Below are 19,579 nucleotides of genomic sequence, written 5' to 3'. Positions count from 1 at the left end.
TCGGCATGTTAGGAGATCCTGTCGGGTTGTCGGGTTGCTGGTACTTAGTTTCTCAGCAATACCTCCAGCATGCGGCCAGTAACCAACAGGACTACGAATTCGGTATGGATTGCCTATACAGTAGAGTGGTAGGAGGTTATATGACGACTTATTAAAGGGAATTGGCCTATACTCGAACATAAAAATCATTGCGAGAACGAAAAGTCGGGGGTACTTCCTAATAGAACGTCCTTCAAAGACAGGTATCGAGTTGACGAACATCCCGACACCAAGGCAGATGCAGTCCTGGTAATATTGCTAGCACCAACAGCACCTAAGTTCGACCTATAGGCTTTACGAGCTCAAGTTTCCATCATCAAGGCATAGAAGTATAGAAAAACCAAATCGACTTGTTAGCAATGTTCAGAGGCAATTGTGTCAACACAAAGACAATTGGCTTCAGCCAATCAGCGAGCAGCCCGCATGGTCGATAAAAAATCACCAGAGCTCTAGCACTACACTCAACGCGCTAGTTGTCACAGAATAGGTGACCCTGTGGGGCATGTCCTTTTGGGTATAGTCTGATATGGGCTAGAAGAAAAGAAGTACTCCATACAGCTCGCTGACCGGACAATTAGTGCTGGCAAGTAACGTAATTCCCGGCCACCCTGGCCACCCCATCAGAAATCGCGTCAACCTACCAACCTACCAACTTCAACCAACTACCATGCCACCAATTCGCTCTGAATCCTTACAGAAATCGGCCAATCAAGAGGGCAAGATCTTATTAGCCCTTGATGATCTTCAAAACGGCCGTATCAAATCTATTCGTGCAGCAGCAAAGGTATACGAAATTCCACGCAGTACCCTACAAACGCGTGGATATAGTGTAGTCTCTATCGTAGAGAGACGCAACCCTAGCCATAAATTGACCCAACTAGAAGAGAATACGCTTTGTGAGTGGATTCTCTCTATAGATACGCGTGGAGCAGCCCCTAGGCCGGCTACTGTACGAGAGATAGCCAATATCCTACTAGCTGCATGCGGTAGCCAGCCACCACCTACCGTTGGCAAGAATTGGCTATCAAAATTCGTTGAACGCCGCGAAGAGCTTCGAACGCGTATTAAACGAAGACCCGAAAGCCCTACGAGCCTGGTTCGCGACCGTACAAAGCGTGATTGACGAGAACGGTATACAAGCGGAGGATATCTATAACTTCGATGAGATAGGCTTTGCAATAGGCCTTATATCCTCGCAGAAAGTAGTAACGCGGGCGGATTGGTACGGTTAGAGTAGACCTTGCCAACTCCCATCATTTGGTCCCATGGGACCACTCCCATGGGAGTAGATGGGACTCCCATATGGTCCCATGGGAGTGCCAAGAGATGGGAGTGAGGTGCTAGTCCGCTCCCATGGGACTTTGATGGGACTCCCATGGGACTGTAAACACTGCAAACACGTAGAAAAACGTGACCTGCATAAGATATGCAGAAATGCCCTGTATTAATGGGTATTTAGCTTACAGTGGGAGGTAGCATTGAATGATTCTGGATTAATTCCTCTCAAAAAGTAGTGTAATTATAGTATCCTGTGATTAAACTATCTAGTATACTCGTATAGATCTTCATCCCTACGCCGCTTACGATCTCTTTGGGGGCGTGCCTGACTTGTAGTATCGATGGCAGGCAATGGATGTAGTGCCGAATCATCATCTGACTCCTCAGCGGCCTCCTGATCGGTAACAATCTCTCCTGCTTCATCTGAGTTATCACCGTCCTCACCCTCGCTAATTGCCTCTGGTATACACTCAGGAAGTCCCGCCTCCCTTACCTCATCACCCTCAGTCCTTTCGTCCTGATTTAAGGTAGCCTCAGGTTGGAAATCCTCCCCAGTTTCCTCACTTTCAATATCAAATTTGGATAAACAACGAAGCATCATCAAATCCTGTATTGTTACTTCGTTCAATGAGCCTCGTCGATAATGGCAGATATCGCGAGCAGTACTAAAGAGGCGCTCAACACCGGCGCCAGTAGCTGGGATAGAAAAGACATCCCGTGCAACCGCTGCGAGTATCGGAAATCTATACTCATTCTCTTTCCAGAAATGGCATGGGTTTACTATGCTCCGTTCTATATATAATTAGCTTAGTTAAGTTATAATCATGATCATCTAAACATACCAGTATTAAGATATCCCTTAAGTTCTTCTTGCCACCCAGTCTTCGGCTGCGGTGGTGGCTCTGGTTGATCCTCCTCGAAGAGGCTCATCATTGCATCCGTGCTATGCGAGGAGGACTTTACCTTTGTAAGCACTTGCTTTTTAGGCTGGCGTTTTGAGTAATCCTCCAAATGATTATGAAGAGACTTTTCATATATGTCATGCCAGGAGGAATCCATATTATCGACTTCACCTGCCCACTCTGGTCCTTTAAAGAATTCAAGTTTATGCTGAGGTGCAAGAATTGTACCAATTGCATATAGGCTGCCATGTGCTTGCTCAGTTGCTTTATAGTATACCGAGAGTTTCTTACTTCCGGCCTCAAGAGCCTTAAGCATAGCCTTTTTCCAAGGCACTTTCTTTCGCCGAAGTCGGGCCTGGGCCTGCTCAAAATGGGTAAATAGTCGGTTGTAGACCCGGAACACATCATGGATTATTGTCGCCTTAATCTTTGATAGGCCAACCGTCCATTTGTAGAAAGGCTTTGTGATATGGAGCAAGTATTCGATCTGCCGCCATTCGCTTTTACTAAGCCGGAATTCGGGGCGCTGATGCTCTGCGCAATATCTTTAGTAGCTATCTGAAAGGCGATTGGCGCGCTGGAGCATAAGATATGTTGAATTCCACCGAGTGCGTACATCCTGGATCGGGGCAAGCCTCGGTTCTTCGCTTTAAAGATTTAGAAATGCCTCCCGTCGCTGTGGGCTGGCATTAATAAAAACTGCGAAGGCCCGTACCTGGCAGTATAGTAGTTAGTATTAGATAAAATTGTTAAAGGCATTAGTTACTTTACCTTAGCTAGCGTATAAATGATTCCCTTCTGTCTCTTTGCCTGTTAAAGAACACTCCCGTTTTCTTCCGACCATATTGTTGCTGTCTTGTCGTTTTTTGGATCAGCCTTTATTAGGCCAAGGAGATCTTTCAGACTCAATTAAATCACATGAGCAAGACATGGAATCCGTACAATTTCAGTGAAATTAGGAAGCTCTAACCGTTCGATTGAATCACATAGACTATCGACTAAGGTCTTATTATTTGACGCATTGTCTGTAGTAATCGCAATCACTCGATTGGTAACCTGCTGTTGCTGAAGAACCTCAAGGAGAACGTCTGCTAGATAGGAGCCTGTATGCTGGCCGTGAACTAGCATGAAACCTAGAAGTATCTCATGATAATCCCAATTAATATCCACAAAATAGCCTGTGATTGCCATGAATGCCTGTTAGAAGGGTGAGGTCCAACAATCAAGGGCAATTGATAGCTTCGCTCCGGCTGGGAGAAGAGAAAGGAGCTTTTACTGCTCTGTATGGACGATTGACTGGAGCCGACGCCGCGCGGTCTTTGGTGATAGAAGGGTGAGTTTTTGTTGAGAAAGCTGAGCCTCTGTAATTAGATCTTCAAAGTCTTTATGCCGGAGGATCTGAAATGGAAGGCGTGAGTTCGCTATAAATTTGACTTAGGCTCTTTCAAATCGTTGTTGGTCAAAGACTTTTCGGGTAGGCGTACGAGTAGACTAAATATAATATAGATATTAGTATCAAATCGATAGAATGTAGAATCGGACGTATATAATACCGCAAGTTCGAGCGATTGCTGTATATCCTGTTGTGTTGAAGCCTTTTTCGAGGTAACTATGCATGCGCGGCTAGATAAATGTGCAGTAAGTGACTTCGAACCATTTAATGTCGAGGATGGGTGCGAGAGCGCTTTTCCACACCTCCGACAGAGTGCCATTAGTTTCCCGGTTTGAAAGTGTGCTACTTGGTCAAAGTGCTCCCAAGTAGCAGAGGTATACCTTGCTTCAAAGTTCACTTTATGAAGCGGAGGGTGTGGGTGAGCACCTGCCGTATGGCGCCACCACTCAACGAAGTCGGTCTTATTCATTGTAGTCCAAAGAACCCAGAACTTTTGATGTTTAGGACCGATACGGCGGAGATTTAGAGGAATCGGATTCGGCTCTATTTGGAGGATTGAGGATTCTGGTCCGCTATAGATTGGCTGCTGGCTAATTGAATGATCTGGCGTAAGGGGGTCATCAATAATGCCAATGCTATAGACTGAAGAAGGTGGAGGAATTCCGGCGTGGGACAATGTGATCTGGGATGAAGGGCCAGCCTCAGCGTATAGTTCGTATTGCGACATACTAGAATAACAATTCTGTTGAACTAGAAGAGGGTTTAAAAAGCATATCTCTAACACCTACCTTTACAGTCGCGAGAGTCACGTTCGGCTACTAGTAGAGTTTAAACGAGTAATAGCGCGAAGATACATCACAAATAGGCTAGTACCCACTTATTATATGTTACTTATTGGTCTGTTCGACGGGACTCCCATGGGGGTCCCGCGGGACTCCCGTGGGACTCCCATGGGACTCCCATATAAAAGGGAAATTGATTAGATTTAGGGGTATCTACAATCCCCCACAACTTTAAGGGGAAAATTCTCACTTTTAAGCCTTCTTTATCCCGAAATTACTCAATAACCACGTAGTATGAATAGTTATTCTAAAGTGAATATAACTAATTTAGAGGTAAGGTTTCTTATGGTGCGGGAATTAAATATAATTTGTTAAAATCTTTGTCAAATTTATACTTTCTAAATAATATGTAGAAAATGTAGTGTAGTACCTCTCTGTAAATATATATTTTGCTTAACCACTTCCTTCTAATACTATGTTTAAATCTCCTTTGCGCCCAAAAGCCACCACAATCTAGTATATGAAGTTTTTTTTTTGAAGATGGATGCTTTTTGATATATACTTGAGTCATTTGTTAACTCTATTATGGACTATGTCATATAACAAAACCATATTGTTAGACATTGAAAGTAGGGACACTCATACGCCTGTAAATAACAGTATTTTATCTGATTACTTTGCAGTTTTGTGCAGCTGAAATAGGAAATCCTTGGCAAAATTATGCTAGCGTGGGACCATATGGGAGTCCCATAACTCCCATGGGACCCCCATGGGACTACTAGGGTAATGGGACCGGAATTTTTTTAGTCCCATGGGAGTAGATGGGACCAGGATATGGGACCAAAATTTTCTTAGTCCCATGGGAGTTGGCAAGGTCTAGGTTAGAGACGTCTACTACAGCTAGGAAATCGCGAATAGGTCACTGCTATCGAAGCAATATACGCAGATAGCTATTCGCTACCGCCATACGTGATCTTTAAGGGCAAAGTAGCTATCGTAAGGTGGTTTACCGAGAACCTACCAAGAGACTAGCGAATCGAAGTCTCTAATAATAGCTAGCCTACTGATAAGATTAGCCTACGTTAGCTATAAAAGCTTTTTATCCCATTAACGAATTCGCGTGTTCGCGGCCGGTTTCGACTATTGATTCTTGACGGTCATAGTAGCCACCTTACGCCCCAATTCGACCGAATCTACGCAGAAAACGATATTATACCTCTTTATGCCTTCGCATTTATCGCATCTACTACAACCACTAGATGTTGGCTGCTTTACAGTAGTCAAGAGGGCGTACAGCCGTTTCGTTAGCGATCTTACGCGCAGGGGATATAACCATATCGACAAGTACGATTTCTTAGAGAACTACCAACGCGCGCGGCTAGAAGCCTTCCAATCCGCCAATATCATCCAAAATAGCTTCGCAGCTAGTAGCCTAGTACCAGTTAATGCAGCGAGAGTGCTTGATAAGCTTAATATCTCTCTACGAACTCCGTCACCACTAAGCAGCCGGCCAAGCAGCAGATCTAGCTAATTCACGCCAAAAACGCCTAGAACCGTCATTTAGCTACAAAAGCAAGCTTCGATGCTTAAAGATCTGCTAAAGCAGCGGTCGAATAGCCCCCGAGCCTATCAAAAACTATATTAGATCGGATTATCAAGGGCCACTGCGAAGCGCTACACAACACTGCATTGCTTACGCAGGAGAACGCGAATCTACGCATAGCGAACGAGAGGATCGTTAAGAAGCGTAATCGGTCAACTAGGCATATACCCTACGAAGAGGGTTTAACCGTCGAAGATAGCCTACAGCTAGTTACGCAGCTACATTTGCCAGCAGAAGCAGCTGTGGTAGAATCGCATACGCAGGGCGAATTGCCTATTCAAGCAGATCGACCGGTAAAGAGGGCTCCACCTAGGTATAGTGGGTGTAGGGAGATTGGCCACAGGATTAATGTATGTAAAAATCGTTTTATCTAGTCAAATTAATCGGTGTTAGTTGAGATAATCGATTTTGAAATTTTCTGATGGGGGTTGGTGGCCAGCGTGGCCGGGAATTACGTTAAGAAGTGGCTGAGTGATCACTAAAACAATCACATGACTGCCCTGACCAGATCACTGAGCATAAGCCCGTGCTGACATTTACTCAGTGAGCCTAAACCTGATCGCCCCCATAAAAGCGGCGGCAGCCCAGACAGGAAGCCCCACCCGGCGGACATTATCCTGTGTATATAAGTGCATATACAATATCTTGTATTCTACATTTTTTTACACGGAATCCATGACTCTACTTTCACCTCAAATTAGAGGCATAATCAAATGAAATCATTTGCCGAGGAACACGTCACACCCATCATAAGCCAACTATCAATCTACGACTCTGCCCTCTCTGACATGAATGTGTATCTGAATTTTTTTCTATTCTAGGCAGAAGGTCCAACCCTAAATTTTCCCAGCCTTTTGCATGTTATGTTCAAATATCCCAGGGTGGACGAAACAAACAGCCCGGCCGTAACCCTAAAACAAAAAAAGGAAACGCCATCGCAAAGTCTTTAAAACAAACGCTTTTCGGCTCCATGCTTTTCCCCCGTTGACACAACGACCCGTCTCAACCGGATATGTAGCTTTAAAAGATCAAGTTGCGTAATATCGTGCGTCGTGTCGTAAATGGCAAAAAGAATTACAGAGCAGATCCAGCACCCACACGAAACAGCTTGACCATCAGCTCAGGTCGGCTCCAGAGCGAGAAGGACTTCTGGTCAGTCCAGTTGACAGACTCAGGGAGCAGCTCTAGGTCGAAGTTCCACAGAAGCTTAGCGAGAAGGAGACGCATCTCGGCGTTGGCAAGGCTGTAGATGAAATGTTAGCAAACACCGCCAGGTACAACTCAAGTAAAAACACGGATAGAGTGAGTAGGTAGGAATTGAATGTATGCTTACTGTTGACCAAGACAGTTGCGCGGACCGTAGGAGTATGGCTGGAAGGCCTCCTTCTTATCGTTCATGTACTCGTCGGACTCGTTCAACCAGCGCTCTGGGACGAATACCTCGGGGTTCTTGAAGTGCGAGACCGCATGGAAGGCGGAGTACAAAGAGACGGAGACGGAGGCCTGTTTGTATTCAACTGTTGTCAGTATTGAGAAGGCCATGAGATGGAAATAGCAAAGATGGAACTGTCCTCTTATAGAACAAGCTCCATGTACTTTGTATATTGTGTACAAAATGCCACAGACACACACCAGCACCAGAATATTGTACTCACATTTCCAGGAACGTAGCGGTTGTTGATCATGGCTCCTCCCTCGGGAACAACTCGGGGAAGCATGGAAGGAATAGGCGGATAGATGCGCATCGCCTCCGTCAAAACAGCATTGAGGTATGGGAGCTCCACGAGAGTGGACAGCTTAATGTCAGCGTCTTTGTCGAAAGCGCCACGAATTTCCCGGATCAGACGCTCGTACTTGTCACGGCAGCGCAGAAGATAGTATGTCACACCGGAGAGGAGGGCAGCGGTAGTCTCGCTGCCGGCCAGAACGAGCACTGCGGAGTTTGCATCCATCTCCTCAAACGACATGCCCTTTCCATCCCTGGAATGCTTGAGGATGTACGAAGTGAAGTCGGGGCGAGTGGCGCCTAGGGCGAGACGACGACGAATTTTCTCGACGCTCAGGTCGAAGCTGGCCTGGCGTTTCTGAAGCAGGTGCTTGGGGACGAGGACCCGGACCAAGGGGATGAGGAAAGGGTAGAACCAAAAGATCTTGAGGTAGGCACTTGCCTTAACAGCATCCAGAATAATTCGAACCCACCAGTGGTAAGTGCTGTTTGACAAGCAGCCGAAAGGTTCTCCAAAAGCGAGGTCACCAATGAGGTCGAAGGTAGTAAAGTTGAACCAGCAGGTAATATCAATATTCCGGGACACTGCACTTCCCATGAGGCCCTTGAGCTTTTCGATGAACATGCCGGCGTACATCTGGAGGATTTCTTCCTGCTCGCCCAGAGCTTTGTTGGAGAAGGCATGGGTCAGCAAACGGCGCATGCGGGAATGGTCATGCTCATTGGCTGTGATAATTGCATTGACACCGTTGGGAGTGGGTGCATACAAGGCCGGATCCTTGATGAAGACTAGTTGTCCCTTCTTGCGGTGACCGTAGATCTCCTTCCAGGCGGTTGAGGCACGGTAAACGAGGGCATTTGGAGCAATACGAACCACGTCTCCATACTTGTCGTGAAGACGCTTCATAGTCGAGTGCTGCTTACCCTGGATGTCCCAGATGAGATGAACCAAAGGAGTGATGGCAGCCAGCTTGGGTCCAGGGTAGCCACTCAGAGGGTGGAAGCAGAGAGTGTAGGTGATCCAGCCCACATAGTAGACACACAGCTGTATTTTTTTTTTGGAAATGAGACACACACTCCTTTATGCTATTCTTGTATGTCAGCACTCACCAAGGCAAGGAATCCACTCAGTAGACTCCAAAAGGAGGGGACGGTCAGGGCAGGGCACCAGCTGCCCATAGCCAAAGAATCGAGAATCATTATGGACAGTAACTAGAGAAGGTAAGATACAAGACCAAAGACATCTAGGGAGGTTCGTCTTACTGAAAGACAACCGGAAAAAAAAGCAGGTATCAAAAGAGGGAAGTGTTGGGGGGGGAGGGAAGAGAGGAAGAGAAGTGGAGGATGAAGGAACTGAGAGGGGACCGGGGGTGGGCAATCGGCAGGTAACTTGCAATAGGAATGAGTTGGGAGACGTAAAACGCTGTGGGAATAGTTTACAGGAGGTATTTTAGACCAAGTGCGTGTTTAAAAGCAATTGAAACCGCGAAGGTGACAGCCGGCAAACTTCGACTTGGAGTCTCAAGATAGGGCTATCCCAGTCAAACGGAAAACAGGGCTACATTAAAGGGCTCAATGGGTCACCAAACAAAGGAGTACTCATGCTTAGATCAAGTAATGGAAGAATTTTCATGGCTCATCATTCGTTATATTTGGGTACGAAATCAGCCACTGGCAACAGAAAAACTCAACAAGCTCCCAGCAGCCAGTCCACCAACAAGAACCATGCTCATAAATCCACCAGCAGCCGGTCTTTCATCGGCAACAACCCAGTGACTAGCGCCCATCATACAGCTTGTCCCAAGGTACCCATTGGTTGCACCAAAGAAGAACTGTACTAGGAGATAGAAAATGTCACTCTTGACGGCAGCCCCTTGACCGTTGACGTTGCAGAGCTGGTACATGGGAATGAAAATAACACGGGCAATTGCCATGATGGCAGCCATCTGAGGATGCCGTCCCAAAGACACCCCTGGGATAGCCACACACATTCTCCCGGCCAAGTCGCCCAGGTTCCAAAGGAGAAACGCCAAGGGAACAAAGACACTAGGGTCGTAGATCCGTGAACTGGCAGGGTCGTTGACGGACTTGATTTCCGCCGTGTAGACTGGGAACACCATAGAAACCAAGAAGCAGACGAACACAGCAAAAGCCAGGAAGCGCAGCTTGACAAACAACGTCCAGAGGCTGACAGTCTTGGAAGACTCGTGCTCATCTGCAACAGACTCGTTGTCATCTCTTAACAACTTTTGCCTCGGGGAGGGTTGTTGTCTCAGAAGATAAAGGAAGGCCAACAGAGCAATGGCCGAGACACCCGTAGACGTAAGAAAGTAGATAAACGCCGACGCCGACGAACTCGTCTGCGGCATGCTGGGGTCTTGGTCCCGGTCAACGCTACCATCCTTTGACGGCACAGCCAACACAGAGAAGATCTGAACAATGCAAGGCAGCACACCGGCAACACCCTGTCCGCCCATGATAGCCTGGGTATATTCCTCTCTTCCGAACCCGGAGACGTACGCAAAGACACCATTCTGGTTGATGCCAGTGGCCAGACTCGCGGCGAACACCATCACCATCAGGAAGCCAAAGTACGCTCGCGGGGAGGAATCGGTCATCACAACTGCCGAGAAGGCCAGAACAGTGAACACGACAGAGTTCATCAACAACGAAAACGATATTCGCCGTGGATAGGAGGCGTTCTTCTGTAGCTTTGCTAGGGCATAGGCGGATACGAGGTTGGTGACGGTTGACACGGACTGAATTGACGGCTGGTAATGCAGTCTTGTCCAGTCGTCCGACTGGAATCGGCTGTAGAAATATGGTGCGGCGGCAAGGAACATGTTCCTATATCGTGCTACACGTTAGTCTCATGGTTGACCCAACACATATAGCTTTGTTATCCGGGCTCGGAGGCTGTTAGGTTCCACTTACCAGGCCCACAGCATAGACACTCCTAGAAGGAAGAAGATACCATACTGTAATCTTGAAAAGGGAGACTGCTGGTGTCGCTGTGTATATGTTGTCTCGTCTGCGTCGTCTGCGGCGGAGTCTTGCAGTTGCTCATACGCCACTGGACGGGCGATAAGACTACGTATGCGGTTCATAGCTGTCTCTTTATACCCCTACTTCTTATGTAGGAGTAAAAGATTCTGTAAAAATAAGGAGATTATCTCACAGCAAAAGAGCTGTAATGCGCTGTTGAGGTTGACCCCGGGGCATATGACTGATTACTAAGCAAGATATGTCGCGGGATCCGCACGGGACTCCGGCCCCGTCGGGCGATCCTATCAGTTAACCAACCGTCGTGAGGGCTCGCCTACAGCTGCCATACCCTTTGTAACAAATTAAACGATACTATGTTCAAAGATGTTATGTACCTTCTCGATGGTTCACCAATTCTCGCCTTTTGATATCTTCAAAGTATTATCTTGGATACTATGTTTTTTAGTATTTTTTTTTCTTTATATCTAGAACAGAGCTTAGGTGATAAAAGTAGAACTAAACAACAATATTGCTATCAAGATGTATACACAGTCGCTACCGACTTATAATCTATCACAAAATCAAACATGCAAAACTTATATGGGAGGAGTATGAGCAGGGAAGACCGTGAGAGGTGAGTGTAGATGAGGGGACATATATTTGAACAAAAAGAATTCAAGAATGAACAGGAATAGTAGTAGTGAGATGGTAGTGTAAGGATATGGGCAGGAGTTAGCGAGGTGTCGAGGAGAAATTAGTCCTTCTTCAGAGGGAATGTCTCCTCTACCTCCTCTTCCTCCAGCTCAGGCTCTGACTCTTCCTTCTGGAGCTCCCAGAGCTGATCTGCCTCAATAGGCTCACCCGGAGGGGGCGTAGTTTCGCCGCCACTCATTTGCCATTCCATGAGCTTTGTAAAGGCGCCATCCGGGTTAGAGCTGAGCTCATCGTAGGAGCCCTGCTCGGCGACCTTGCCGTCGTTGCCAAGGACAATAATCGTGTCAGAGCGCTTGATGGTGGAAAGACGGTGGGCGATGCTGATTGTCGTGTTGTTACCGCTAAGAAGAGCGGCCAACGCACTGTTGACAAGGGTCTCTGATTCGGCGTCGAGGGCAGAAGTGGCTTCATCCAGAATCAGAATATCAGGCTCCTTGATCAGGGCACGCGCAATGGCAATGCGCTGCTTCTGACCACCGGACAACTGAGCTCCACGAGCTCCAACGTGAGTATCGAGTCCATCAGGCTGTATTAGGTTAGCTTGGTTCATGAAAATAATAGCTGCTCGGCGGACTTACGAAGTCGCTGATGAATTGACAGTTGGCCTTGCGTGCAGCAGCAATGATCTCTGAGCGTGTTGCCCGAGGCATGCCGTAGGATATGTTTTCGGCGATTGTTCCAGAGAAGAGCACAGGCTCCTGGGAAACCACGCCAATCTTTCTACGAAGAGACTTGGCGTTCATTCCCTTGATATCTTTCCCATTGATCAAGACCCGGCCCTCAGTTGGGTTATAGAACCGGAGCAAAATGGAAGCAATGGTAGATTTGCCTCCACCAGATGGTCCAACTATTGCAACGTTGGTCCCCTGAGGGATCTCAAAGTTCACTTCCCGGAAAATCTTCACAGCTGGACGGGTAGGGTAGCTGAACGTGACATTCTCAAATCGAATGGGTCCACGCGCGGTCTCGACCTTGAGACCCTTGGTTGGGTGAATCGTGGGCTGACGATCTTGCAGCTCAAAGAGTCGACTCGCCGCACCCACACCCTTCATCAGCTCTGAATAGAAGCTGGAGAGGCCGAACATGCTGGAGCCTGCATAAGCAGTGTACATCAAAAACGAAGTCAATTCTCCAATGCTGATAGCACCCGACTGAACCATCCCACCGCCAACATACAGCAAGGTCAAAATGGTCATATTGCCCATCAAGCCAGTCTAGTAGAAAGTCAGTGAAATTCACAAAAGAAAAAACCCAAAAGAATCAATACTGCCGACTTACCGAGCTGAAGAAGGTTGCGCTAATCAAAGACTCTTTTTTACCAAGCTCGAAGATCTTGCGGACTTGTTGGTTGTACCGGTGGACTTCGATGACTTCACCAGCAAACGACTGACTGGTCTTGACGTTTCCCAAACGCTCTTCCGCAATCTTAGTCAATGATCCCAGGTTCTTTTGGATTTTGCGACTGAGGTTCCTGATGGCTCGGCCGTAAAAGAGAGCGCCGAGGCCAATTGGAGGAAGCAACACAAGCAAGATCATAGACAGCTTTGCACTAGTATAGGCCATCAGACTGAACCCAGCTGCACCGCTAACAGCAGCTCGCAGACCGTCAGACAGGTTCTGCGTGATACTCTTGCCAACAATGATAGTGTCAGAGCTAAGTCGCGAGATCAGATCACCAACCCGGTTGGCATCAAAGAACTCAGCATCCTGCACAAAGGTTTGACGGAAAAGCTTGGAGCGTAGCCTGGCTACAATTCGCTCGCCAACAATTCGAAGAATTATGATGCGCCCGTAGTTTGCACCAGCACCGAGAAGTAAGATTCCACCGAGAGCAGTGTAAAACATGGGCATACTCAGGCCGAACAATTCGCCGCCTCCTTCCATTACACCCTTGGTTGCAGCGTCCATGATTTTACCAATGGAGAAAGGAACTGCCATTGTGATCGACGAGGAGATTAGGAGGAAAAAGAAAGCGAAACCGAGGGCCTTGGATTCGGGGCGCGCAATCTTCAAAAGCCGCCAGATTTCTGCGAATCCGGACTTCTTTCCCGATGCACCTTCCTTGGCCAATCTGGCGCTCATGTTGACCTGTGCTGCCTGCGCTGCTCGCTCGGACAATTCGAAGCCCTTGTCTTCCTCTTCTTTTGGTTCCGGGGCTGACCGGGTAGTTGGCTCCGTGGAGGTCGCGGGCGGCTTCGCTTGCAGAAGTTGAGGAGATGAACATAAAAGACGTGTTTGGGAGACAATGCGGGACGTAGAATGGGTATATTTGAAGCTGTTGTTTTGAAGGAAGAGTGGGTTGGCACCATCCCGGAGTGCACCCGAGGCGGTTGAATAGAGATGATTCAACCCATTGTGGTCGCCGGAAGAGACAATGGGCAATCTCGTTTTGAAAAGTAGGTCGCGAGTGAAGGAGTTATATGGTCTCAAAGCCGGCCGTGGGCTGATGCCCAAGGCCAGAGACACAGGCAGCCTGGCACCGCGCATCTCGGAGTTGTATCGGATGAGGCTCGAAACCGAACGGAGTTACAATGATGTCACCGGATAAGACCTGGTCATGACATATCTGAGCGGAATATGTTCAAGTTGAGCACATCACATGGCACACATTCAGCTCCTTGGAACGTGCGATGGGACTGAGAGCGATATATCTAGAGCTTCGTCCGACGCCAATGGCGATCGGCAAAGCGGTTTTCGGGGCCGATTTTGCCTCGATCGACCGCTCGTGATTTTGCCGGAGTTTACCGCCCATGGAAGCCGGTCGAGAGCTTTGGATACTTCGTCTGTTCTGGTGCCAGAAGCTTTATTTATTTCACTGAGTTGAATCGCTTGAAAAGTCTATTGATCAACTACTACATCACTAGTTGCGGATCGTCAAAACTTTTGTTTCCCACCTATCTAATCTGCCGCTGATACACCACCCCACCTCATACCTACTGTACACATTTACTGTCCGACATCATGGTGCTTGACTACAGCAAATGGGACGCCTTGGAGCTGTCGGATGACTCGGACATTGAAGTCCATCCCAATGTTGATAAGCGCTCTTTCATCCGAGCAAAGCAGGCCCAGATTCACCAGCAACGAGACCAGCGTCGCCATGAAATCAAAACCTTGAAGTACGAGAGCATTATTAATGATGGATTGCTGTCGCGCATCGATAAGCTTCTTGAGTCTCTCAAGAAGCACGAAGACTCGTCTGCTTCCCCCGATCAGTTCATTTTCACCACGATTATGGAGTTCGCAAGCAACCCCGCCGAAGACCAGGCCCCCGCCCCGCCGGAGGGAGTATACACACACGAAGCGGAACAACCCAAGTTCTCCCAGATGATAAGTTCACTAGTGGATCAGGTGAAGAAGGAAATTGGCGATTCTAAGCCTGAGAACCTCTTCAAGGCATACATTCAGGGCGTGAATGGACACTTGGAAAAGATCCAAGCACTCCAGAAGGAATTGTTTGCGAAGCTTGCGCAACTTGAGAAGGAGGAAAACGCTAAGATCACCAGTGCGGACCTACGTGAAGGTTTCAACCAATCCCATGTTTCCAAGATTGCTGAGAAGGAGAAGGCGGTTGCCAAAACAAAGGAGAGCTCTGTTGAGCTCTTGAACCCTGGTGCGGGAAGCTCCGCCGCCAAGACCAATGATGAAAGCGACGACGATGACCCTGCCGATATAGAGATTAGTCCTCTGGCAAAGAAGTTTGCTCAGCTCAAGCCTGGAGACTACAGCGCCTATCTACAGTTCATCTCAGCGCACCCAGATATTGTTGCCGAGAAAGAGACCGACGGTCTACTTGTTGAGGCATTCAACAGTCAGCTCAAGGGCAAAGATGCCTATGCTCGCCAGTGCGTGCATCAAGGTCTGCTTCTGCAATACTGCCGCTCGCTCGGCCGTGATGGTATCCAGCTGTTCTTCACTCGGTATGTCACCTGCTTCTTTTTTCAGTCAATGGCGCTAACATATAAAATTCCAGCATTACCACCAAGGATCATCGCGCATCAACTTTGTTCCTCAATGATGTCGAGGAAACCTACAATCGTATCAAAACTCGCTCCGCTGAACTCAGCAAGGATGGCTCCGCATCCAACGACCCTGCGGGTGTAGAGCAAATCCAGCTGCACGCCGTTGACCCCAACACCAAGATCACCATCAACCTGCCTGCCGCCAACAGTGAGGATCCCACTGAGATTGAGGTGCGCAAGATCTTCGATTCTTTCCCTGAAGACCTGCAAAAGGCATTGGCGACTGAGTCCTTGGACGAAGTCAACAAGGTTCTTGGCAAGATGTCCGTCGAGGAGGCAGAGGTCATTGTGGAGCAATTGGGCAATGGTGGCATGCTCAGCTTAGAGGAAGGAATCGTGGATGCCACGACAGCAGAGGGCCAGAAGAAACTGAAGGAGTTGGAAGAAGAAGGAAAGCAGGAAGTTGGTGAGCCCGGTGGTGATGTTACCGAGCTTGACTAAGGACATGCAAAGCGATGATGAAATGAATTGAGTATGCATTTATTTCTCTTAAACCGGGAACAGATTACCAACTATTCCAAATTTGGTGTACATTTGTAACCATTCATTTTACTGTTCCGAGGTTTAGCCTCTACTAAAGATACTTAATCAGGGCTAATCGGCCGGAGAACAAAATCTGTGGTATTAACGATGCTATCGATTTGAGTGTGATACTAATTTACAAACCCCCCTAGAGACTTCGCTGCGCGGAGTTAAAATAAAATAAAGAGATAAAGAGAACAAGAGACATAGCTGCCAGGTCATGGTCAGGCTACCAAATAATGCGAGGAGGGGGATGTAGAAAAAGCCATATCATATGAGTAAATGTGGGAAAGTTGTGAAATACCACGTCTTAACCCCGGACTCCCGAATCTTCTATCCCCCAGGCGCGAAAGCAAACCACCTAGATTCCACTGGAGCCGGGAGCCTCCTGGTCTTTTCGAAGGTCGATCAACAATTCGCGGAAACGCTCCTTTCCGGAGCCACTGGCACCGCCCGTGGGGCCTTTTCCTGAAACATCAACCAGCTTAGCAATGCGCTCCCAGCTGGTGCCACCCGCGGAGGTGTCCTCTCGGTTGGCGAGGAACTGTTCGGCCTCGGCGCGGGCGTGGGAGCGGTTCTTATCGGCTTTGTTGTTGTAGGAAACGTAGAAGTCGTCAATGTCCTCCTGTGCCTTCTTGACGGTAGCAGCCTTCTTTTCGCTGGAGACCTCTGCACGGCGGGCGATCTCGGCATCACGCTTCTCGCGCCATTCACTGGGGATTGAAAGACAGAAGTTAGCTTGGGGATCCGGGCCGAAACAAGATGAATACAGATCGTAAAGGCTATGCGCCCCGCCACCCGGAATTCAAGATTAGACTCACCGAACAGCATCACCCTCATCTTCGGGTTCCTGAGCACTCTGATATCCGGTGCGGGGGAATGGTGAACCGGAGCCGGTGATTGTGCCACCAGGAGCAACGCGCTGCATAATGTAACCCCTGGTCAGCATACTGTATGTTCATCACCATGTGCCCAATAGCCAATTCATACCTCATTCTGATTCTGTGTCGCCACTGAGGGGAAGGATGATTCAAATTGGCCAATCTCCTCGACGGGCTCGTCGCCTGCGCCGAGTAGGTCGTCCGTGCCTACGTTCTGACCGGCGGCAACGTGGTCTTGGGAAGTAGCAAATTGATCAGCGTCTTCACCGAGCGCAGCGCGCTCACGGGCCAGGAAATCGTCGTCGGTAGTAGCCTGGACGTCGGCTACTTCGGTTTGGCCTAAATGCGGGCCATGTTAGCTCCGGTGTAAGGAGAGGCAAGTAAGGCGGGTTGAGCATACCCTCAGAGAAGTCCTCTAGGGAAGGAAAGCGGTCGGCCATGCTGGGAATGGATTGTTTTTGGCTGTTATATGATTGAATAAAGAAGTTTGAGTCAAGAAGATGGTCGTGAGGAGAAGTCAAAAGGCCAGGAAGATGATGGTCATAGGAAGTAGTGTTGACAGGTATGGCCGGGGCGGGCTCGGAGCCCCGTTGTTCTGCCGCTTCCGGGGCGGTAAGCCCATCCATGTTTCAAGCTTGGGGTACAAACCACTTCAACTTCACTTGTGATGAAGAGGATTGAGAGTTGAGATTTCGTTTCATATTCCCTTGGCTTAGCTCCAGTGACGTTACTTGATTGAAACTTAGTTGCAGTTCCAAAACTCATCCGTGATATTCAATTGCTCCTTGCCTGTTTGTCTTCCACGGTGATTGCGACTTGCACATCTAGGATCTGATAATTTCACTTCTCAGAAGCTCACCGTTTAATTCAAATTGCTATTTTCATCATGGCTTTTACTGATGACGCTGTCAAAGCAAAGCTATCAGCTCTGAATGACTCACAGGAGAGCATCGTTACTGTTGCGCAATGGGTCATGTTCCACAGGTACAGACACTTCCTTCCCTTTCAAAGAAACTTGCTAATTTTTTTGGTCTATAACTAGACGTCATGCTGAGCGGACCGGCCAAATATGGCTTCAAAAGATTCGCGACTCCCCGCCTCCCAAGCGACTCAACCTGATCTACCTAGCCAATGGTACACATACCCTCCTACATCTAAGCTCCCCTCCACCTACTAATTATATCTACAGAGGTGGCCCAGCAATCTAAAGTACGCGGAAAAAATGACTTCCTCATTGCGCTATCTCCGGTTCGTCTCTTACCAGCCCGCCATTGCAACTCAAAAACTGACAGAACAATAGATAATCGTCGATGCTACATCAGCGGCCTACAAGGGCTCGTCGAACGAATACCAACAAAGGATCCGCCGAGTCGTGGAGGTCTGGAGACAACGCAATGTCTTCGACGGAGCTATTTTGGATGCAGTTGAAGCTCGTATAGATGGTAGGTCGAACCAATGGGCCTGAGGAGGGACCAGCCAAACTGATCATGTTGCAGAACTCGACAAAGCTCGTCCTACAAACAAGAAGCAAACCCTCGGGGGCTCCTTCTTCAAGGACACTTCTTCGGGATCCACTCCGTCCGAACTACAGCCTCTCAACCCATTGCAAGTTGCTCTCACCAAGGCCGTCATCAACTCCAACAATTCCGCCACGACCGCTACTTCGGAGTTCGACAAACTCCACGACCCCAAGGCCCCGAAGCCTACACTTCCCGTTCATGCTGCGCGTCTAAGTTCACTCTTGAAGACGCTTGCGAACGCAGAAAACTCCGTCTCCGAGGTAATCAAGTCGCGCCGCGCCTTGATCGATGGGCTCGAGAAGATCCTCCAGACCAACCGTGCAGAGCTCTCGAAGGAGGAGGCACTTAGCGCTGAGCTCTCACAGAAGAAATCCTCAGTCGATACCCAAAAGCGTGAGGTCGAAGATGCGATTATGCGTGGTCTGCCCAGTGAAGAGTCCACAAATCCCGGCGAACACAGCGGACATGATGATGCATCCGCCCGCCCAGAAGTCGAAGCTTTGACACCTCCCCCGGTGGAAGCTATTACGCCGGTGGGGTCCCCACAGCCAGAAAAGCAACAGCTCCGCCGCGGCCCTTTCACCGAAGAGGCGGATGACGACACTTCAGAATGGAACCCCATGAACATCCCCAACATTCAGGAGTCAGGCAACGGAACTGCCATCACTGATCAATCCACTATTGTTTCTCCTGGTCATGACAATAACTTCGATATTACTACTGATGGCCATGCAAAGAGGCGCAAGATTTCACATGGCGAGGAGGACTATGCAGCTTTTGCAGGCGGCGACCTAGATGCTGATGTAGCTAACCTGCTTGCTAGTCAGGGTAAACAGTAAGTGAGCTTGACATATGGTCAAGGTCATATGTTACCTTGATAATTTATGTGCAGCGGCTGCCCCTTGTTTGGTGTGATTTATTCTTTTCTTTTCTATTCCATCGGCTGCCTCTCAGGCATTCTTGTTTCGGTTTATGTTGGACATGATTTCTTTCGTGTATGAAGTAACTAAATGTATGAGTTAACTAACTAGAGCATGTAACACAAGTGTAAACGGCCGCTTATGCGGCCTTGTGATATATTTCTAGTAGTTTTGGCAGTCTTTTTTAGATGTCTTTTCTAAGATATTTTCTCCCCTTTCTCGGTTTTATAAGCAGGTAGAGAGCGGAAATAAAGAAGAGGCTTAATTTGTGAAAATGACTTTGCTATAGGAA

At 48.2% G+C, this 19,579-nt stretch overlaps 6 protein-coding genes across 6 annotated transcripts; 2 read left to right on the top strand and 4 right to left on the bottom strand.

The window, feature by feature from the left end:
* Window positions 1-7,071: 7,071 nt before the first annotated feature.
* N7447_002073 (cytochrome P450) lies at window positions 7,072-8,923 on the bottom strand (the record flags this gene model as incomplete). Its single annotated transcript, XM_057226349.1, has 4 exons — window positions 7,072-7,240; window positions 7,331-7,500; window positions 7,653-8,768; window positions 8,834-8,923. The coding sequence occupies 4 exons, from the start codon at window positions 8,921-8,923 to the stop codon at window positions 7,072-7,074; spliced, it is 1,545 nt and encodes a 514-aa protein (XP_057090365.1).
* A 464-nt stretch (window positions 8,924-9,387) lies between these two features.
* N7447_002072 (nucleoside transmembrane transporter FUN26) lies at window positions 9,388-10,945 on the bottom strand (the record flags this gene model as incomplete). Its single annotated transcript, XM_057226348.1, has 3 exons — window positions 9,388-10,570; window positions 10,658-10,813; window positions 10,902-10,945. The coding sequence occupies 3 exons, from the start codon at window positions 10,943-10,945 to the stop codon at window positions 9,388-9,390; spliced, it is 1,383 nt and encodes a 460-aa protein (XP_057090364.1).
* A 517-nt stretch (window positions 10,946-11,462) lies between these two features.
* Window positions 11,463-13,909, bottom strand: mdr2 (ATP-binding cassette permease mdr2; the record flags this gene model as incomplete). The annotated part of the gene is made up of 3 exons (XM_057226347.1): window positions 11,463-11,948; window positions 12,001-12,636; window positions 12,701-13,909. 3 exons carry the CDS (start codon window positions 13,907-13,909, stop codon window positions 11,463-11,465), a joined length of 2,331 nt encoding a protein of 776 aa, XP_057090363.1.
* Window positions 13,910-14,383: 474 nt separating this feature from the next.
* On the top strand, window positions 14,384-15,885 carry N7447_002070 (Hsp90 co-chaperone CDC37; the record flags this gene model as incomplete). The annotated part of the gene is made up of 2 exons (XM_057226346.1): window positions 14,384-15,342; window positions 15,396-15,885. 2 exons carry the CDS (start codon window positions 14,384-14,386, stop codon window positions 15,883-15,885), a joined length of 1,449 nt encoding a protein of 482 aa, XP_057090362.1.
* A 442-nt stretch (window positions 15,886-16,327) lies between these two features.
* Window positions 16,328-17,473, bottom strand: N7447_002069 (clathrin light chain CLC1; the record flags this gene model as incomplete). The annotated part of the gene is made up of 4 exons (XM_057226345.1): window positions 16,328-16,679; window positions 16,788-16,888; window positions 16,957-17,186; window positions 17,248-17,473. The coding sequence occupies 4 exons, from the start codon at window positions 17,471-17,473 to the stop codon at window positions 16,328-16,330; spliced, it is 909 nt and encodes a 302-aa protein (XP_057090361.1).
* A 260-nt stretch (window positions 17,474-17,733) lies between these two features.
* On the top strand, window positions 17,734-19,206 carry N7447_002068 (CTD-interacting domain-containing protein; the record flags this gene model as incomplete). The annotated part of the gene is made up of 5 exons (XM_057226344.1): window positions 17,734-17,831; window positions 17,890-17,981; window positions 18,037-18,095; window positions 18,148-18,289; window positions 18,344-19,206. 5 exons carry the CDS (start codon window positions 17,734-17,736, stop codon window positions 19,204-19,206), a joined length of 1,254 nt encoding a protein of 417 aa, XP_057090360.1.
* Window positions 19,207-19,579: the final 373 nt, after the last annotated feature.

Source organism: Penicillium robsamsonii (genome assembly GCF_028829455.1).
Source record: "Penicillium robsamsonii strain IBT 29466 chromosome Unknown utg000001l_segment0_segment0, whole genome shotgun sequence".
In the NCBI taxonomy this organism is placed as follows: domain Eukaryota; kingdom Fungi; phylum Ascomycota; class Eurotiomycetes; order Eurotiales; family Aspergillaceae; genus Penicillium; species Penicillium robsamsonii.
The sequence above is the reverse complement of the archived record's forward strand: the minus strand, read 5'-3'. Positions and strand labels throughout refer to the sequence as shown.